This window comes from Bos taurus, chromosome 9 (assembly GCF_002263795.3).
Source record: "Bos taurus isolate L1 Dominette 01449 registration number 42190680 breed Hereford chromosome 9, ARS-UCD2.0, whole genome shotgun sequence".
Lineage (NCBI taxonomy): Eukaryota > Metazoa > Chordata > Mammalia > Artiodactyla > Bovidae > Bos > Bos taurus.
The window spans coordinates 22,820,657-22,842,931 of NC_037336.1; the positions used below are offsets into that span (position 1 = coordinate 22,820,657).

At 39.1% G+C, this 22,275-nt stretch overlaps 1 protein-coding gene across 7 annotated transcripts in view; it reads right to left on the reverse strand.

Moving 5' to 3' along the window:
* UBE3D (ubiquitin protein ligase E3D) overlaps positions 1-22,275 on the reverse strand; it is a 179,701-nt gene that overhangs the window by 41,773 nt on the left and 115,653 nt on the right. For 2 of the 7 annotated variants that reach the window (XM_059889651.1, XM_059889655.1), the window contains one exon: positions 4,441-4,728. The exons of 3 other annotated variants lie outside the window; for them this stretch is intronic. In XM_059889651.1, the coding sequence (XP_059745634.1) occupies positions 4,486-4,728 (243 nt within the window). In that variant the 3' untranslated portion in view covers positions 4,441-4,485. Of the gene's footprint in view, positions 1-4,440; positions 4,743-13,835; positions 16,561-22,275 lie in introns of those variants that run through there. 2 more of the 7 variants (XM_059889653.1, XM_059889654.1) reach the window with 2 other exon arrangements.

Consider the following 22,275-nt stretch of genomic DNA (forward strand, 5'->3'; position numbering starts at 1 on the left):
TTACGTCTCTTACAGTTTCATTCCAAAAAGAATCTTAAATGATTTGGGTGTAGTATGTTTAGGTGGTTGAGGTTATCATATTTTGTCTCCATTTGTCTCCTGCCATGGTCTTCGTGTACCATGAAAAAGATGCAGTCTGAATAAATGGGTCTGGACTGGTGGGCTTTACTTTATGTGTTCCATGGTGGTGGTGGAGCAGTCTATGCCCTGACATTGCAGACAGAATTCTAAGTGGATAGACATTTTTCTAGGGATAGGATCCAAAACTTTAACATACTCCCAAAGGTGCCAGTGAGCAAAACAAAGTTAAGTCAGTAGACTGGGCCAGAGATAGGAACGGCAAGCCCAGGGTTTCCACGCTCTGCAGGTAGGGCTGCAGGTCGGAAACACCAGGGCAGACGAGGAGGGTGCGCGAGGAGCTGGCCCGCAGAGTGGACTTCACCCTCTAACTTGGCTTCAGGCAGTGTGGCTTTACTTTCTACCTGCTTTTGAAATCTGTGGTCTGCTTAGTTTGCCCAAGGAAAGGCTTCTGCTGCTGAGAGCAGTGAGGCTGAAACTACCATTAGAATATACCCTGTAAAATCTCAACAAAGGTGTGAAACTGTTCATTGAAATAATAATAATAATAATTTATAGCATTCTGCCAAGAGCCCTCTTGCGCCTGACTGTCTCTGTTGCCATTCTATTACTTTCATGTTTAACAATCAAAATGACAGATACATCGTGCCTTCTCAACATCTTCATGTTTGCCTGCTGGTGGCAAGAAAATAAGGACCAGGCATTGGAAGTGGCCATGGAAAAAAGAGCCCGAGCCCATTCTTTCTCATTCTGAGAGGATAATGGAAATTATCTTTTCTGTTTGCCTGGCATCTCACAGGCTCATCTTCGTCCCAGAGGTCTAGGTGCTGCTTACAGATGTATCAGAAACCCCCAGGGGTTGCCCACATTTTTTTCTTTAAAAATCACCCCAAAAATACTCTCCCCTCCATTTTTCTCAGGCAATAAAGATGTGAGGGCATATATTTATAAATAAGACATTTAACCTTTTTGTAATGTTTGATAACTTGAGATGTAGAAAAAAATGAGAACTAGCAAAATGCAATAAAGCTTAGAAAGCAATATATTTGGTCATTTTCACCCCAAATTAGAACTCTGTGCCCCTAAGATACGAGCCTAAATAATGTGGTTTCTGTTGCATTAACCTAAAGCTATAATATGGCAAAAGTAGATTATAAGAGATCACATAAAAAAAAGCTAAAACCTTAGCAGCAGCTAGCAGGAATATTTTTGCTAAGCAATCACTCTTACAGATTCAGTTATAAACATCAGGATCACTGTCTGGGCCTGAGTGGGTTTGTACGAAATTCAAGTACAATTAGATGATTTTAAAAACAAGTACTTGGCGAGATACGTCCATGGGGCTGCAGAGTCAGACACAACTGAGTGCGTGCACATGCTCACACACATACACACAGACACAAGTGCAAATGTATCACTCCAAAAATAAGTATTGTACTGAAAAATGATCACCCCAAAAGATGTTTTTATATTTGAAGTTTGCTATCTCTCTTCTCTGCTTTTACCTTCTGACTTCACGTGGTAATGAAGGCTGACAGAGCCCAGGGTTTAAGAGGTACTCAGCAATCAGCTGGTTCACTCTCTCTCTCTCCAGTTCTCCACAAGTCTAACCATTTCTACTTGTCCATATGGTCTGTCCCCTGGAATTAGAATTTTTAAAGCTATTCTCTCCTTGAATAGTTGGGCCGACATGCAGCAATGTTCTGGACACTGTGAATTATATAAGGTGATGTTCCCGTTTTCAAGGAATTTATGATCTCATTGGAAACTTTGGAACTACACTTCAGCAGTTACAGTCATAGTAGGCAATGGCAGCCTGAGCAGGAAGTGATAAAAGCACAGGAGTTAATTTTAGTCTTTTTTGGGATCCTTTATAGATCCTAATATCAGGTTTATAACATAGCTTGTTGAACTAGAGTAGTATATAGACAGCAGAGACTAGGGACCAGGTCTCCAAGAGTAATAGAAGTTGATGATCAAAATTAGAAATAGAGGGAATAATCACAGGGATAAAAGAAAAGAACCACTTACTTAGCATTTATCTTTCTCTAAGCACCTGTCATATACTCTTTGACTTTATAATTACAATTCTCATAAAGTAACTAATACTATTAATATACAGATGAACAAACAGAAGCTCAGAGGGGTCTTACAGTCAGCATGTAGAAGGGCTTAGCTTTCATACCACACCTGTCTGATTTCTGAGTCCACGTTTAAAAAAGGATCGATTACTGAACCTATCATTTCCGAGACTCTGCGCGTTAAATATCTAGTATTTGATGTCTTATTTAATTATGAAATATAGCAAAGTTCATAAAGTATTCAGACATTTCTGTAGAAAGTTTACTAATATCTAAGTATGTAATAATTTTCTACTCCTCACATTAATACACCTTAAAGAATATTACTAGAGCATCCTTAAGATGACAACAAAGAAGACCATGGGGCATACATTTTGTTTCCATAAACTCATATAGAGTGCTGGCACATTCAGAATATATTAATAACTGGTAAATTACTTAGTATTTTATTTAGCTCCCATGTATGGAACACTGACTTGAATGGGAGATATATAAGTATTGGGGTGGATAAAATGATGTTGGCGAGTAAAAGAAGATACAAGTCAGATAAAGATTTTATGGTACTGTTTTAAGAAAATGACTATAAACACATATCATCTGCACACACTGCAAGTATAACTTTAAAACAGGAAAAACAAATACAATGGGATCTACCCCCAGCATATGGAAAGGGCACTTACACAGGTACCATCTGTTGCTTGGAGAAAGTTAGCTGAAGGTATGCTCATATCTGGATGCCACAACCAATTGGGGGAGTTACAGGTAACACCTGTGCATGTTCAGTTGTCCCACCTCCATGCCAACCTCAGACACGGAAGTTATTAAAATCTGGTTTCTACCCACTGATCCTGAAAACTAACACTGATGACTGTAGAGAAGTGATACAGGGGGCGCTTAGAGACCAAGAGAAAAGCTAAGATTCTGCCTCAAAAATCTTGCTTTCTCCTCCTTTTCTAAAGGACGTGGAACAAAATGACAGTACAAAATGAGAATTTTTTTTTCTAATGCTTTTTCCTAGCATTGAAAGGAATACATTCTTATAAAGAAAATGAATGTCCACCTTCTCTCGAGAGATCACAGAGGCTCTAACGGGAAGAAAGAAAAAGGAAAAGAGGAGAAAGTGAGGAGGCGGGACCAGTGCACAGACAGCAGTGAATGCCAGGAAGAAAACTAAGGTAATGACTGAGTTTTTGCTGCAGTTTTATATCTCTCTTCGAGTCATCATTTAGTTTCTGAAGGGACAAGACAAATTTACCCTTCTATCAGGGAAATAAAGGGTAAGCCAAAATCTTTTCTCTACTGAAGCTTACTGTCACACAAGCCCTTCACAAATCTGAGCTTTTTTTGCTGTTTACATGCATGACATAACTATTATGAGGTTTTTAAAAGTCACTTTACAAATGAGAAAATGATGCTATCAGGCATTAAGAAACACACCTGAGTTTACTTGATGAAAAAGTTCAAAAGAATACCAAAGCATTTTCCATAACAGATTCCGAGTTTAGCTTAGATAAAGTACCACAGAAGCATAAGGTTTGGTATTGTTATTCAGTTGCTAAGTCATGCCCTACTCTCTGCAACTCCACGGACTGCAGCACGCCAGGCTCCTTTGTCCTCCACTATCTCCTGGACTACGGTATAATGAGATACAAACCAGTGCACTGTCTTTATTTGCTACTACGGATTCATTCATAAAAGAACTTATAAGATGGCTTTTGCTGTCCTGGCCTTACCTCATGCATAGAAGGTGCAGAAAAGACCCTAATGAGCATAACTCCTGGCCTTCCTTACTCTTGAGGCAAGAGCTTCCAAGGCTAGGGAAGTTGGCGGCCCCACAAGGAAAAAACAGAATTCCTGAGATGAAAGTCAGGGGAGGGGTGGGTTAAGTTCCAAAGTGGTGGCAACTCCTGCTCTTTTTATAGTTTCTGGCCATAAAAGTAACCTGACCTGGGAGGGCAGATGACTACAAGGTCAAGGTCATCAGTGGAGGTCCCAGAGGCAGCAGCATGGATCTCAATGACTAGCCTGGCACAGAGGAAGTCAAAACCCTAGGGAAACCATTTTTCTGGATTTGGACAGAGTGTCTTCCCAGAAACCTTTTTCTTCATTTTCCTGGACTGATAAAGACTGGTTACTTTGGAGAAACAACTGGCTGACTAGGAGAGAGAAAACTTGCTTGAGAAAAACACAGACATGGCAATTTCAACATCTACCCCCAAACTGCCAAACAGGAAACAATGTCACACACACACAAGAAGGTTCAATATAAACATTCACTAACCTGAGAAGCGGAGAAGGCAATGGCAAGCCACTCCAGCACTCTTGCCTAGAAAATCCCATGGATGGAGGAGCCTGGTAGGCTGCAGTCCATGGGGTCTCTACAAGTCGGACATGACTGAGCGACTTCACTTTCACTTTTCACTTTCACACAATGGAGAAGGCAATGGCAACCCACTCCAGTGTTCTTGCCTGGAGAATCCCAGGGACGGCAGAGCCTAGTGGGCTGCCGTCTTTGGGGGTCGCACAGAGTCGGACACGACTGAAGTGACTTAGCAGCAGCAGCAGCAACCTGAGAAGACAGGACTTCAAACAACACCATATGAAATTACTAAGAAAAGTCATTTTCCAAGTCTGATTTCTAACATTAAGGCTCAATTGGGGAAAAAAAAGTATATAAATTAAAAAAACACATTTTCATAAAGAGAACTACTATATATTAACACTATAACCAAATACCACACAGTTGGCTAAAGTTGTGGGAGAAAAGTGTTTTGGGATGAATTATGGACCAAAAGGGATCCACAATTAATCTCTAAAATCTGTGACCAAAGTTTCCCTTCCCATCCAGGCTAATAAATGCGCTTTGGGATTTGATATTCAGAAAATCCTTGGGAAGTATTCTAGGAGTAATTTTTCTCTGAGGAGGCAAAGTAGTAAAGAAAGGAAGTTAAATTGCCTTCACTACTCCTTTGATATGCTTATCTTTTTAATAGGGTAACAGCATGCTGATCTATAATAACACAATTTAAATGGAAATTTAAGATATATTACACATTTTGATGCCTTTAAAAATAGCAATGTACCAAGTCTAAAAAGATTTCATCAGGCATAATTTAACCTTTTCATGATGATCCAAGGTCAAGATTATAAATTTCTTATTAGTTATGTTTGTTGTTGTTTAGTTGCTCAGTCGTGTCCAACTCATTTGTGACCCCATGGTCTATAGCCCGCCAGACTCCTCTGTCCATGGGATTTTCTGGGCAAGAATACTGGAATGGGTTGCCATTTCCTCCTCCAGAGGATCTTCCTAACCCAGGGATCAAACCTGGGTTTCTGAATCTTCTGCATTGCAGGTGGATTCTTTACCACGGAGCCACTGGGGAAGCCCATTAGTCCTGTTCAGTTCAGTCGCTCAGTTGTGTCCAACTCTTTGTGACCCCACGGACTGCAGCATGCCAAGCTCCCCTGTCCATGACCAATTCCCGAAGCTTGCTCAAACTCATGTGCATTGACTCAGCGATGCCATCACCATCTCATCCTCAGTCATCCCCTTCTCCTCCTGCCTTCAATTAGTTCTGTGGTCCTGGGCAATTCATAAGAAACTTGCTAAGCTTAGGTGTCATCTTTGCCACATGAATGACAGTACTTCTCTCACAGAATAGTGATGGTAATAGTTGATTAAATAAAATCACCCCTGTATAACACTTGGCATAGAGCTCACTGCATTCTTCCATACTCAAAATGGTATCTACTGCTACTTTTAACATATTTCTCTGCTCTTGGTTGTGACCTAGAAAATTAAACTGACCTATGAGTGTAGGTCAGAAAGACCTTAGAAAGATCTCTCTTTTAAGAAAACAAAAGATCTAATTCCAATACTGTAGACCTGATGTCAGAAGAAGTCCTCTCAGTATAAAAGACTAAATATGCTGAATAAACATTAAAAAAAAAAATTAAAGCCCATAGTTTAACTGTTAGAAGAAGAACTGAATCCCCTGGCGGGAAAAGAATCCGGTGCCTCCTAGTAAGCCAGGGCTGAAGAAAGAGTTTCCCTAAGGCCTCTTCCCATTTTGAAGGTCTAGAGTATGAGCTTTAGCTTGTGGGATTTTGGTAGTCAGAGGAAAAGCCTGGGGCCCTGCAAAATAGGAGGTTGGGTCAGAATCCCTGCCTCTCCCTTGCAATGAACAACTTGGGGAAACAAAAAACCCATGTTCTAGAAGCAGACAGTGGGTGAGCCTGCTTGCCTGCCTTGGTCTTGACTCAGAGCCTGGCATGGGGAGCAGGGGAAAGGCACCCCTGATAATTCCTAATCCCAGGTCAACACTAGTGCACGTTTGGAATTAGAATTCACCATGTTTATGGAGCCTCACAAATAATCCTCTCTGCAGGATCATACCTTCCACCCAGGCCTCGAAGAACTCCCACAGATGAGGTTTCAAGGAGAGCATGAGCTTGCCGGCACAGTTATCCTATACGTGAGCAGCTTAGCAGGAACAAGGCATAGAATCAGATCCACAGAGCGGAAGGGATTTTAATTATGGACAAATAGATAATAAGTATGTATAAAGAAATAAAACAAGTATCAAATGTATGCCCAGGGAACATGAGACTTTCAAAACTTACAGGTAGATCTGAAGAACCTAACAGTATTTCTGAAAACAAAAAATATAAAAATTGACATCAGAAATATAATGGAGAAGGCAAAACACAAGATGGGACATCACTGAAGTGGTTAACTAGTGATTAAGAAGAAATAATAGTTGTACTAGCTAGCAAGGTCATGCTCAAAATCCTCCAAGCTAAGCTTCAATGGTACATGAACCAAGAACTGCCAGGCGTATAAGCTGGACTTAGAAAAGGCAGAGGAGCCAGAAATCAAACAGCTAACATCCAGTGGGTCATAGAAAAAGCAAGAGAATTTAAAAAAAAATTTACTTCTGCTTCACTGACTACATTAAAGACACTGACTATGTGGATCACAACAAACTGTGGAAAATTCTTAGAGATGGCAATACCAGACTACCTTACCTGCCTCCTGAGAAACCTGTATGCAAGTCAAGAAAACAGTTAGAACTGAACATGGAACAATAGAATGGTTCAAAACTGGGAAAGAAGTGCATCAAGGTTGTCTATTGTCACCCTGTTTCTTTAACTTGGGCTTCCCTGGTTGCTCAGATGGTAAAGAATCTGTCTGCAGTGCAGATCAGGGTTCGATCCCTGGGGTGGGATAATGCCCTGGATCCCTTGGCTACCCACTCCAGTATTCTGGCCTAGAGAATTGCAAGGACTATACAGTCCATGGGGTTGCAAAGAGTCAGACATGACTGAGTGACTTTCAGTTCATACTTATTTAACTTATATGCAGAGTACATTATGTGAAATGCAGGGCTGGATGAACCACAAGCTGGAATCAAGACTGATGGGAAAAATACCAATAACCTCAGATATGCAGATGACACCACCCTTATGGCAGAAAGTGAAGAGGAAATAAAGAGCCTCTTGATGAAGGTGAAAGAGGAGAGTGAAAAAGCTGGCTTAAAACTCAGCATTCAAAAAACTAAGGTCAAGGCATTCAGTCCCATCATTTCATGGCATACAGATGAGGAAACAGTGGAAACAGCAACAGACTATTTTTCTTGGGCTCCAAAATCACTCCAAATATTGACTGCAGCCATGAAATTCAAAGACACTTGCTCTTTGGAAGACAAGCTATGACAAACCTAGACAACGTATTAAAAAGCAGAAACATCACTTTGCTGACAAAGGTCCATATAGTCAAAGCTATGGTTTTTCCAGTAGTCATGTATGGATGTGAGAGTTGGACTATAAAGAAGGCTGAGCACCAAAGAAATGCTTTCGAATTGTGTTGTTGGAGATGATTCTTTAGAGTCCTTTGGACTGAAAGGAGATCCAACTAGTCAATCCTAAAGGAAATCAATCCTGAATATTCATTGGAAGGACTGATGTTGAAGCTGAAATTCCAATACTTTGGCCACCTAATATAAAGAGCTGATTCATTAGATAAGACCCTGATGCTGGGAAAGATTTAAGGTGGGAGGAGAAGGGGACGACAGAGGATGAGACGGTTGTATGGCATCACTGACTTGATGGACATGAGTTTGAGCAAGCTCTGGGAGATGGTGAAGGACAGGGAAGCCTGGTGTGCTGCAGTCCATGGGGTTGCAAAGAGTAGGACACAGCTGAGCGACCAAACAACACAACAATAGTTGTACTGTACCACACTGTGCCTAGTTGCTTAGTCATGTCGGATTCTTTGTAACCCCTTAAATTAAGCTTTGTAATACTCTTTGTAGGTTAATTATACCTTCCCTGCATACCTGGTAATTCAAAATAGGTAAAGCAATGAAAAGAGGGTAATTTCTTTCTTAAGTAGAAACATGCATATGCAATACAGCATATAAAGAAAAGCCAGAGGGGTAAAAAACTACTTAAAAGTCTTAAAACAGCCATTGTTAAACACATTTCTTTCTTTATTCAAAAATATTTACTGACTTTCTATTATAAAGTGAGACACTGTACCTGACAAGATGCACAGTAATAAAAGCAAAAAAGGTACAGCCTTTCTCTTGAAGAGCTTTCAACTACTAACTGATAAAACAACATACTTTGGTGGAAAAGTAAATTGATATTAACTTTCTGGAGAGTAATTTGGTAAAATGTAGCAAAATAAAAAACATTAAAAATATTCATAACCCTTGACTTCAAAAATGATTATATATTCAGCTAAGGCTTATAGATAAGGAACATTCCTATAGTACAATTTTAATTTTTTTTCCAAAAGCTGTATTTGTTTCTGAAAACTGCTGAGTAACTTTAGTTTGTTCAGTCTCTAGTAGCACAAATTCTAAACACTGTATTTTGCTTCTCAATTCTATTGTATAACCTGAAAAGTGACTAGGCAATTTGTAAGCAATTAATTACTGGTTATAGAGTATGTTTAAAAAAAATCCTTGCCCAAGGACTTCCTCAACGGTCCAGTGGTTAAGACTCTGCCTTCTACTACAGAGGGCCTGGGTTTGATCCCTGGATGGGAACTAGGTCCCATATATCACTGGGTGTGGCCAAAATTAAAATAAGAAAAAAAAAATATATATATATATATATACATACAGACACACACACACATATAAACAAAAAGGACCAACTGCTAAAAAAAAAAAAAAAAAAATTCCTTGTCCAGAAGGATACTAGTTTTATTTTTAAAATCACAGAATCTTCACATAAACTGGAAAAGTAAACCTAAGATATACATATTTCATCTTATTCTACGTTTTAAAAATGTCATCACTTGTTTCCTTTAAAAAATTTCCATCCATTCAAAAATATTTTGAAGTTTAACTGCCTGATTTAAGTGAGGCTGTAGAAATTTTATAGTATTTAAATTAAACCTTCACCTTGTTCTTGACTGAACCTAACTAAGAACTCTGTCAGAGTCCTTGTTGGCCTCCTGGTCATGTTTTTCCTAAGATATGGAATCTTATCTTTAATGGTTATCACTGGTCTCATCTTTACTGGTCATTATTAAATGAGCCCATTGAGAATGAGTCCCATTCAGCTGTGGTGTGACACGGCCCTACAGACCTACACTATCCACTGTTACTAACAGTAACTAGCTGACAATCTGTAACCTGCCTTATATGACATTCAAATAGAGACATCCGTCAGACATGGTAATCCAGTTCAATGCTGGCCTCAAGTAGTTTGGTATACCACCAGTGTGAACTGGTAAGATTCCAGTCATACTTGTCCTCCTCACCATTCAACAAAGGTATGTATATGGCACTTGCTAAGGTTGATGAACACAGTTCATTTCTGATGAACTGTGGATTGAAGATGTGCATTGAGAATATCATAGAATAGAGAATGTTAGTTACCATCGTTCGGTCAGCATCAATGTTATTGACTTGAATGGTTTCCCCATTCTTGGCTCTAATGACATCTGGCTTGGTGGGCTTATGCCTGAGGTTATGTTCACAAAGAGGGCCAGATCCATCTCAAAGAACCCTCCTGCCAATGCAGGAGACATGAGGCATGGGTTAAACCCCTGGGTCAAGAAGATTCCCTGGAGAAGGGCATGGCAACCCACCTCAATATTCTTGCTTGGAGAATCCCATGGACAGAGGAGCCTGGTGGGCTATAGTACGTAGGGTCGCAAAGAGTTGAACACAGCTGAACCAACAATGCAAGCTTGAGGCAGTGACAGTGGCTACAAGTACAGCACCTCCTCCCTTCTTAGCCCTCAAGAAGACAATGTGGACATCCTGATAAGGTTACCACTAGGGTTAAAGGACACCACCTTCCCAAAAATACGAGTGGTGCTTTACTTGCATTGAGACTGCCCCTGCAGTGAGTTTATAAGAGGACCAGAGATTTATTATATCCTTTGGCCATATTTTAAAAAGACCCAATTCCTGAGTCTTCAGTCCAAGACTTCAGTGTGATCTGGACCTGAGCTTTATTCTTAGAACTTCAGAGATTCTTTTCAATTATTTCTGTAAATATGGTAAGCTGGAGTCCCCATCAAACAGCAGGCCAAGTTCTGCCCAGAATTTAACAGGACTCCTTTGTGCCAGGCCTCCTGATCCCTGTTTTCCGTTTATCTGGGCAAATAAGAGTCTTCTCTTTCTGCTTCAGCTTTTCACATTTTTAAAGATCAAGACATGCCCCTTCCACTGCCGGGCATCGCCAAGACCCTCCTCTGTATGAATTATCTTTGTCACAAAGCTGCCTGCACTCTGCTGGGAAAGCAACGCTGATATTTTCTTTGCCTATATTCTGATTTTCCTGCTCATTTGTTCCATTTGCCTCTTTGCAGGATGGTAGGGAAGCCAGGACACAGGCCATAAAAGGTTTGTTTTGCCTGCCTTTGGAGGTGGTTCAGAATGATCAAATTTCTCTTGATGTTCCAGAAATCGGTTTATCACAATTATCTCTTGTCTATGTAAACTGTGGAGCATCTTTTGTTCCCTTGGCACAGACTCCTCAGACAAGGCCCTTTGTCATGGCTATGGTGGGGAGACCATAACCCCAAAGATGCTTTAACCCCAGGCCCAGAGAACAACTCTGTTTTTATCATATTAAAAACTGGAAACAGACTCAGGCTTCATGCAAATATTCATACAAATGAACATTATGCAGTCACTAAATATTATGTTTGAAAATCACACTAATGGCCAGAGAAACTATTCACAAAAATATAACATTAAAGGAAAAGAAGAAAAATCAATACTATTTATGATTGAATATCATATAGATATTACAAATCATGTTTTAAAGTGACAGAAATCAACTGCTAAAGTGAAAAGCCACAGACAGACTCTAGAGTGAGATCTGAGTTTGAATCTCACCCCTCTCATTTACAAGCTTTGTGAACCTGGGTGACTTAAAATCTTTCTGTGATTCTGTTTCCTCATGTGACAAAGGTAGACATTGACAGTACTTATATTAGGGACTCTAGAAAATATTCAATGAGTTAATATGTATAAAGTGCTTACAGGAGTGACTACCATATTGTAAACACTCAATAAATATTAGCTATTGTTGTTATCAAATGATCAGTTCAGTTCAGTTGCTCAGTCGTGTCTGACTCTTTGAGACCCCATGAACTGCACCACGCCAGGCCTCCCTGTCCATGACCAACTCCCGGAGTTCACCCAAACTCATGTCCATTGAGTCGGTGATGCCATCCAGCCATCTCATCCTCTGTCGTCCCCTTTTCCTCCTGCCCCCAATCCCTCCCAGCATCAGAGTCTTTTCCAATGAGTCAACTCTTCGCATTAGGTGGCCAAAGTATTGGAGTTTCAGCTTTAGCATCAGTCCTTCCAAAGAACACCCAGGACTGATCTCCTTTAGGATGGACTGGTTGGATCTCCTTGCGGTCCAAGAGACTCTCAAGAGTCTACTCCAACACCACAGTTCAAAAGCATCAATTCTTCGGTGCTCAGCTTTCTTCACAGTCCAACTCTCACATCCATACATGATCACAGGAAAACCATAGCCTTGACTAGATGGACCTTTTTTGGCAAAGTAATATTTCTGCTTTTTAATATGCTATCTAGGTTGGTCATAACTTTCCTTTCAAGGAGTAAGCGTCTTTTAATTTCATGGCTGCAGTCACCATCTGCAGTGACTGCAGTGATTTTGGAGCCCCCCAAATAAAGTCTGACATTATTTCCACTGTTTCCCCATCTATTTCCCATGAAGTGATGGGACCAGATGCCATGATCTTCATTTTCTGAATGTTGAGCTTTAAGCCAACTTTTTCACTCTCCTCTTTCACTTTCATCAAGAGTTTTAGTTCCTCTTCACTTTCTGCCATAAGGGTGGTGTCATCTGCATATCTGAGGTTATTGATATTTCTCCCAGCAATCTTGATTCCAGCTTGTGCTTCTTCCAGGCCAGCGTTTCTCATGAGGTACTCTGCATATAAGTTAAATAAGCAGGGTGACAATATACAGCCTTGATGTACTCCTTTTCCTATTTGGAACCAGTCTGTTGTTCCATGTCTAGTTCTAACTGTTGCTTCCTGACCTGCATATAGGTTTCTCAAGAGGCAGGTCAGGTGGTCTGGTATTCCCATCTCTTTCAGAATTTTCCACAGTTTATTGTGATCCACATAGTCAAAGGCTTTGGTGTAGTCAATAAAGCAGAAATAGATGTTTTTCTGGAACTCTCTTGCTTTTTCCATGATCCAGCAGATGTTGGCAATTTGATCTCTGGTTCCCCTGCCTTTTCTAAAACCAGCTTGAACATCTGGAAGTTCATGGTTCATGTATTGCTAAAGCCTGGCTTGGAGAACTTTGAGCATTACTTTACTAGCGTGTGAGATGAGTGCAATTGTGGGGTAGTTTGAGCATTCTTTGGCATTGCCTTTCTTTGGGATTGGAGTGAAAACTGACCTTTTCCAGTCCTGTTGCCACTGCTGAGTTTTCCAGATTTGCTGGCATATTGAGTGCAGCACTTTCACAGCATCATCTGTCAGGATTTGAAATAGCTCAACTGGAATTCCATCACCTCCACTAGCTTTGTTCATAGTGATGCTTTCTAAGGCCCACTTCACTTCACATTCCAGGATGTCTGGCTCCTGGTGAGTGATCACACCATTGTAGTTATCTGGGTCATTAAGATCTTTTTTGTACAGTTCTTCTGTGTATTCTTGCTACCTCTTCTTAATATCTTCTGCTTCTGTTAGGTCCATACCATTTCTGTCCTTTATTGAACCCATCTTTGCATGAAATGTTCCCTTGGTATCTCTAATTGTCTTGAACAGATCTCTAGTCTTTCCTCTTTTAATAATCTACATCTATTAAATGATACAAGAAACTTAAATCCACAAAAGAAGAAAGCAGGATTTAACATTATGAAAAATATACTAGTTTTGTAAAACCAACTACCTTCTCTCTTGAGCTTCCGCCACACACCATGAGCTCTCCCATCCATGCACGTAGAGAAAACTTCAGAAGGAAATACACTAAATGCTAATACTGAAGGATACGATTCTGGAAGTTTTATTTTTCCTTTTTAGGTATTTTTGTTTTTAAATATCCAATAGTTACTATATATTTCTTTTAAAATTAGAGAGAAATGCTTTTTTTTTTTTTTAAAGGATTCTTGTTTCTTCCAGTTGAACCATGGCACTCTGCCTCAGAGCTCACGTTCTCATCTTTTTTTTTTTTCTTCAAAGAGATCCAATTTAGGGACATGATTTTCAGGTTATTGGTAAGATAAGAGAATGATGACTAAAGAAAAACATATCAGAAATATCAGAACAATGTCTAAAGGAGACTAGCCTATATCAGAAAGGAAAAATTGGCAGGTTCCCACATCATGGAGGAGAAAAGTAATTTCCATTTTTCCATGTAGAGAAATGGGTTAGCTAGTGATGACACTCATGATAAAAGTCAGCACAAGGTTGGGGATAAGGAAAATGAGTTTCTCCCCCCAGATTTAATTTGCTTAGGTTTTGTGTTTATGGCCTACCAAAGTCAAGATTTGCTATGCACATGGGGACAGAAATTTGAATGATAAGGTTAAGTGACACAGATATGTCTGAAAACAAAGCCTCCTTTAAAAAATAAAATATATGATTTGAAGAAAGAATAATAAAGTCGCCTTTCTTTTAATCTGGATATATTTTCTTTATGACTCAATCTACTTTAACAAAAATGTCCCTGGAGCGCTGTCATATTTTCTGCCTGCCCAGCACCTTTTGAACATCCTTGCAATTTTTACGAAAGTTCTTTCTTTATTATTGGTCCTTCTTCCCTAGTTCCCTAGGTCAGAAGACAGAACACTTTCCCAATCTTTTATGAAGCCTAAAGAAGGAAATCTCAGCTTGCTTTCGTTGTTCAGTAGCTACGCTGTGTCTGACTCTTTGTGAACCCATGGACTGCAGCACACCAGGCTTTCCTGTCCTTCACGATCTTCCTGAGTTAGCTCAAACTCATGTCCCTTCAGTCAGTGATGTTATCTAACCATCTCACCCTCTGCTGCCCCCTTCTCCGCTTGCTGTCAATCTTTCCCAGCATCAGTTTTTTCAAGTGAGTCAGCTCTTCCCATCAGGTGGCCAAAGTATTTACCCAATCTCTTTCTCAGACTTTTCATTTAATTTTCACTGTGACTTCTAAACATGAATGTAGAAATGGAGTGGAATCCATGTAAAAAGTGCAACATTTGGCCAGATGCTAAAATGGATCCTGGGAGCCACACACAGGAATGACTTTCTTTTTTAAGCCAATAGCTATCAACAATAAAAACTAAAACAAGTCTACAAATCTCTCAGGGATGTCTAAAAACATTATTAATGGTGTTACATGTATCGTAAAAAGCAGAGAAACAAGAAATAATATGAATTTTTAAAAATATAGCTCAATGAGATACTGATTTCTGTAATCAGCTCTATAATGCAAATTACCACTTCATCATAATAAATATGCAAATATATCGGGAAGCTTAAAAAGATTTTTTAACACCTGTTTTAGGGACACCAACCACCTTATATAACTACCTCTGCACATTTAGAAAACAAGATTAATCTACCAAGTCTGCTTAAATTTTAAAACATGAACACATTCAGTGATAATTTTATTTTGCAGAGCAGAAAGAAGCACAAGGGAGCTTCTAAATGTTGGCTCTCATTATACTTCCAATTATTTCAATTATTTCAGATTATGCATAAGGCAATTTTTCTCTCAGACAAATGCTGGATAAAGATATCCAAGGGAATCCAAATAGCAGCAGTATTTTTACATATGGTAAATTATGTTCTTGAGGTGGAGGAAGTTGTATGTTAGGTGATGTAATGTGAATTTGATTTTCTTGTGGAAACACTATTATAACAAAGGCTTAAGTAACTAAATCTATTCCAACTTTAAATATATGACTACAAACGTCTTATTTAATCAACTCTTCTGCATTACTTCAAACATGATTCCAAAAAACCAATATGGCAACCAAAATAATAAAACTATGTCAAGTATGATTCTTGCTTGGGTTTGTGATAAAAATCAGAGCTCAAAGAAATAAATCTCTCTTTGGGTAAAGGTAAGATATCCATTTAGCCCACAAGCCAATGAACCCTTTCTTAACGACTTTCTTAGTTCTTAGGCATGGCTGTTTAATAGTCATATTTGTCCTGCATAATCCTGGGCCTTGATTCCATCTAATGGAATAAATTCTGACTAACTAGAATTGTCTGCTGCATCATGGAATTAAGACTTTTTGGAGGAAAGGATCACTTTTATGCTTTTTGAGAAAATGCCATTTTTTGCTAAACTTCTTTTATAATTAAAGGACTATAAAAGGGCTTTCTGTAACTATAAAAAGAAGATTTCTGATTTTCTTAAGATTCCAGTTCCTTAACACCACCATCTACACTATGAACCCTACTGTTAATGAATAGATATCTTTAAGATGAAGATAACCAACATTTACTTCTTTAGCATTTCCCTCCATCCTCCAATCCCTCAAGCTGTGAATTTATACCATCAAGAAATTTCAAACCTTTGAAATAAATGGTGGCCACACTAAAAACAATTAATTATTGTGCATATATTAAAACTTTCCATCTATAAATTATCTTACATATCATAGTAATAAAGTAACCTACTATCAGTGTGATTTATTTTTTATTTTTCATAGATGTATAGTAAATTTACAATGTTATGTTAATTTCTGGTTCATAGCAAGTGATTCAGTTTTACATATATATATGTATGTGTGTATATATATCCTTTTTCATATTTTCTTCCATTATAGTTTTTTAAAAGATATTCAATATAGTTCCCTGACTTACTTCACTTAGTGAAGTCATCTTCTATGATAATTTTTAGCTCCATCCATGTTGCTGCTTCTCTGGTGGCTCAGGCGGTAAAGCGTCTACCTATAATGCAGGAGACCCGGGTTCAGTCTCTGGGTCGGGAAGATCCCCTGGAGAAGGAAATGGCAACCCACTCCAGTATTCTTGCTTGGAAAATCCCATGGACGGAGGAGCCTGGTAGGCTAGTCCATGGGGTCACAAAGAGTCGGACATGACTGAGCGACTTCACTTTCACTTTAATGTTGCTGCAAATGGCATTATCTCACTCTTTTTATGATTTAGTAATAGGTGCATCATACATATGTACCACATCTTCTTTGTCCATTCATCTGCTGATGGACATTTAGGTTGCTTCCATGTCTTGGCTATTGTAAATAGTGCTGCTATGAACACTGAGTTGCATGTATCTTTTCATTAGCTTTTTCTCCAGATATAAGCCCAGGAGTGGGATTGCAGGATCATACAGTAGCTCTATTTAAAAAAAAATTTTAAGGAATCTCCAAACTGTTTTCCGTAGTGACTGCGCCAGTTTACATTTCCATCAATAGTGTAATTTCCCTTTTCTCCACTCTCTCCAGCATTTAATTGTAGACTTTTTGATGATGCCAGTTCTGACCAGTGTGAGGTAATAACTCATTGTTGTCTTGATTTGCATTTCCCTAATAAGTAGAGAAGTCAATCATCTTTTCATGTGCTTATTGGCTATCTGTATGTCTTCTTTGGGGAAATGTCTATTTAGATCTTCTGCTCATTTTCTTGATTGGGTTTTGTTGTTGTTATGAGTTGTATGAACTGTTCATTTATTTTGGAAACTAAGCCCATGTCAGTATGTGAGGACTTCCTGAATTGCATCCCTACAACTTCTTGGCCTGGACCCTCAGATGGGAGTCTGGCTGCCCTCTAACACCTCTCTTCCTGAGGTGGTACCAAGACATTCCCTCTCTTAGGGCTCAAAAGATAAGCCCTGGTCTAGCCTCCCACTTTGCACAGAATATCTTTATTTTTTTTTTAGAATATCTTTATTTTCATTTTTTGGTATGACACCCATTATTTTAAAACTTTTTTATCTTCAGATAATTTGAGAGTTAGAGAAAAGATGCTAATATCAGGGGGAAGCTAGTTAGGGGCATATGGGATCACTCTACAGCATTCAACTTTGGGACATATCATCAAAGAAAGTTGAGACTGAACGAACTGTATGCCAACAGACCCAGTTAAAATAATTACCTTCTTTTAGCTTTTCCACATATTCAGTCGTTAGTTACTTTTCCACAAATGCTTCTCTCTGTTCAACCTACTATTAAAGCATGTGAGTTTGCCATTTCTTTGATCTTCATTCCTTATGACGGCTCTTATGCCATGTAAAATGTATATAAATTTGTATACTTTTCCCCTGATAATCTGTCTTTGTTATTGTTGTTCAGTCGCTCAGTCGTGTCTGCCTCTTTGCGATCCCATGGACAGTAACATGCCAGGCTTCCCTGTCCTTCACCATCTCCCAGACCTTGCTCAAACTCATGTCCATCGAGTCAGTGATGCCATCCAGCCATCTCGTCCTCTGTCATCTCCTTCTCCTCCTGCCTTCTATTTTTCCCAGCATCAGGGTCTTTTCTAATGAGTCAGCTCTTCACATCAAGTAGCCAAAGTACTGGAGCTTCAGCTTCAGCATCAGTCTTTTCAACGAATATTCAGGACTGATTTCCTCTAGGATTGACTGGTTTGGTCTCCTTGCAATCCAAGGGACTCTCAAGAGTCTTCTCCAACACTACAGGTTAAAAGCATAAATTCTTCAGTGCTCAGCCTTCTTTATGGTACAACTCTCATATCCAGTAGAGTTGTACAGTAGAGTTGGACAGTACAGATATGAGTTGTATCCAGTACAACTCATATCAAGTAGATATGACTACTTGAAAAACCATAGCTTTGACTAGATGGACTTTTGTTGGCAAAGTCATGTCTCTGCTTTTTAACATGCTGTCTAGGTTTGTCATAGTTTTTCTTTCAAGGAGCAAGCATCTTTTAATTTCATGGCTGCAGTTACCATCCACATTTAATTCTCAAAGACAGCCAAAAAAACCCAAGAGGGTAGAAGTAAAAATCTACCTCCCCTTCAGCTACTTTTTAACATCCTTCTTTATGTCATTTTCCCTTTTCTTGGTTATTTTCCTATCTTTCTTCAAACCTCTTATTAAATTTTCATTACAGTACTTTCACTTGGGCACTTTTTAATTAATTTTTCATTTCTGAAGTAATGTTATCTTTTTCTTTCATTTCTTTCCCGAGTTCAATGAACTCCTTCTTTATTTATCCAGGGTTTTGTCCATTTTGCATTTGATTTAGAGTGGCTTTTCATATTCACAAATGCTTGTTTGAGAATTCTTAATTCTGTTTGGAGTGTGAACTTACACTTTTGTTTTGCTTTATGAGGATAATTTTCCTGAGATGATACTTAGGATTTTTTCATTGTCTGATTTTATAAAATTCCTTCTACTGACTTTCCTTTTGTTCATTTTTATGATACTGGAAAATTTTATAAGGTTCCCATCTTAAAAGATGCCCTTTCCTGTCAGTCCAGGAAAGGCCCAGAGCTTTAGTGGGGTTTTCTGTCAGTGTTTCAGTGGTAGGAAAGAGGTGTGATTCTCTTTTTACAAAGTACTTTTGTTTTTGCTTTTTCTCCTCCAGAAGCTATACTTTTATTTATTTATTTATTTATTTTTAGAAGCTATACTTTTAGAACACTGCTCCATTAAGTGATGTCTCTTTTAAATCATGCCTGCCCCCTTTATATTGTGTCTGCCTCTAAATGGTGCACCTGTATTGCATCTGGCCCTTTAAATCCCTTCGCTAAATTCCATACTCTGATCTGTTTGTACATTTCTTGTACATTTTTCTAGTATTATAAAATTTAGGCTGGATTTAATCTTTATAGTGGCCATTCTAAAAAGCTCTTAGGTACCTTTGCTAGTCTTCCCTATCTCCTCTGCAGTATTTTTAAGTCTGCTTTGCTTCATCAAAAGCTTTGTGGCAGAGTGGAGATGGGGCAGAAGTATAAGAAACTAAGTACTGGAACCTGTTGATTTTTTTTTTTTTTTTTTCCTATTTACTCACAGTCACTTTGCAGTTCTAGCATTCTCTGTCTCCAGAATAATGCTAATGTTAATGCTAAAGGTGTGGTTCTGTGTAGAATTTTCATGGTTCGAAGTTGTTTCCTATTGTTTTCACTTTGGGAGGCTGATTACTACGTGGCTGTCACTGTTTTCTACGATATGGAAATGTGCAGGGAGCATTTTTAGACTCCGGATGATCAGAGAATGGAGAAAGAGAGGGAGACAAGATTAAAAAGAAAGACCAGTAGAAAAGCAGGGCTCTAGCTTACTGTTGCCAGGACTATAGCAACAGGAGAGAAGGAAACCTTTAAGTTTTGTATCCAGGGTCAAACTCAGGCTGGGGCTTCTCTGGCAGGTTCTCAATACCCGACAGTGCACAATTTTGAGGTGTTTTTTTTTTTTTTTTGTAGGGTAGGGAAAGACACAAACAAAATAATTTACAAAACTGATAAAAAGCATCATCTTCACAGTGAGACTCTCCAAGCCTTCTACATGATGAGATGAAATTTAAAAACTCTTAAATACCAGGGCAAGATTAGTTTAAACAAATTTTTTAAAGCACCTAAATATGACTGCAAATTGTGTTTCAGATACTATCACTGGGTTATAAAAGAAATAATAAAGTTAAGAAAAAATGGAAAATCCAGCGAATGGTTGAGCTAGTTCTACTGTAATTAAACACAATTTCCTTTCCATTTCACCCAAGTCTAAAAGTAAAAACAAAGCCACAATCCATTTGCCTCTAGAAACCACTGTGTAATTTGTGACCTGAACTGCTGACAACATTTAGTAGAAAACTAAAAAAGTGGGGATATTTAATTCTATTATGACCTAAGGTACTTCATTTCCTCACCATGCCGCTCACCCACGAAAAGGAAAATTGGACTCCAGAAATAGAGTAGTGGTAAAATGTGATACCAATTACATTAATTATAAAATGGCCACACCTTGCTTTCATTATTTACAAAGAGCTTTCACACAGGAAGGGTAATTGCTATTCTCCTACCACGGATGTAAAACACCAAGGTTATATCACAGAGAGCCAAAGATGACATTGAAAGTCCTTGTCTTGAATTCTTCAAATATGTGGCAGTGATGGATAAAATATAAGAGAAAGTTCCAAATCATAGCTACACTCAACAAGCTAAGCATCTTCTTGGACCAGAAGCACAAAGTGGGGAGTCAGGGCCAAAGCGAGGGGCCTTCTGTCTTGAGGCAGAAGTCAAGGCCAGGCTCCAGGGTGGAGTAATGTTCACCAAAGGAGACCCAAGAAAGCTGCTGCTGTCACCTGCTGGTGGTTACGATTCACACGGACTCTGCCTCTGCAGCAATGGCGAGAGGCCAGGCTGCCTACTGGGTCAGCGGGTGGATGTGCACCCAGGATCAGCAGAGAGCTCTACCATTCTGGACTCAGTGCTGGATGAGGTGGGCCAAAGTAGTGGGTTACAGTCCATGGGGTCACAAAAGAGTTGGATACAACGCAGCAACTAAACAACAACAAGGATATAAGGTACAGCATGGTTACTATAGCTAACAACTGTATTGTATATTTGAGACTTGCTCAGAGAGTAGGCCTTAAAAGTCTTTGTCTCAAGAAAAAAAAATTTGTTAACCATGTATGGTGATGGATGCTAACTAGACTTACTATGGTGATCATTTTGCAGTATATATAAATATTGAATCACTATATTGTATATCTGAAACATAATGTTATATTCGGTTATACCTCAGTTTTAAAAACCTTGATACCCTGGAAATAAAAAAAAATATTAACTGAACTAAAACTCTAGTTGGGAAAGACACCAGAATGAATAAACTGGACAACCTAGTAGCAAGGAATTTATCCTGAATGCACACATAAGAAATAACATTTAAGAGATAAGCAGAATAGACTGAAAGACTCTGCTGCTGCTGCTAAGTTGCTTCAGTCGTGTCCGACTCTGTGCGACCCCATAGACAACAGCCCAACAGGCTCCCCTGTCCCTGGGATTCTCCAGGCAAGAACACTGGAGTGGGTTGCCATTTCCTTCTCCAATGCATGAAAGTGAAAAGTGAAAGTGAAGTCGCTCAGTCGTGTCTGACTCTTAGCGACCCCATGGACTGCAGCCCACCAGGCTCCTCCATCCATGGGATTTTCCAGGGAAGAGTACTGGAGTGGGGTGCCATTGCCTTCTCCGCTGAAAGACTCTAATATATGTCTAACAAGATGTCAATAGAAGGAAATAGGCTGGGGGAGGGAGATCATAGAGATTTTATATAATGGCTAGTGATTTTCCAGAACTAAAGACAGGAGTCCTCACTTGGAGTAGTCTCAGAATACTGAGTAGAATACATTCTTAAAAATGCACACCAAGACACCACTCTAAAGTTACAGTACATCAAGCATAACGATAGAATCTTACAGACCAGTAGGAGAAAACAGATGGACCCCATCCGCAGAGCAACAGACAATAATGTTACAAAGGCTGTCTTATCAACAGAGAGAGATGGCAGAAGGCAACGTGTGATAGACCTTCAAACTGAAAAGGTATACAGAATTCTGTACCATCATTCAAGAAGAGAATGAAAACATTTCAGAGAGAAGGTCTGTTAAAGGAATACCAAAGGATATGGAATATCAGGGAAAGAAAAAACAAAAAGTATGTTACTAAGGTGTATATATGCAATGAAT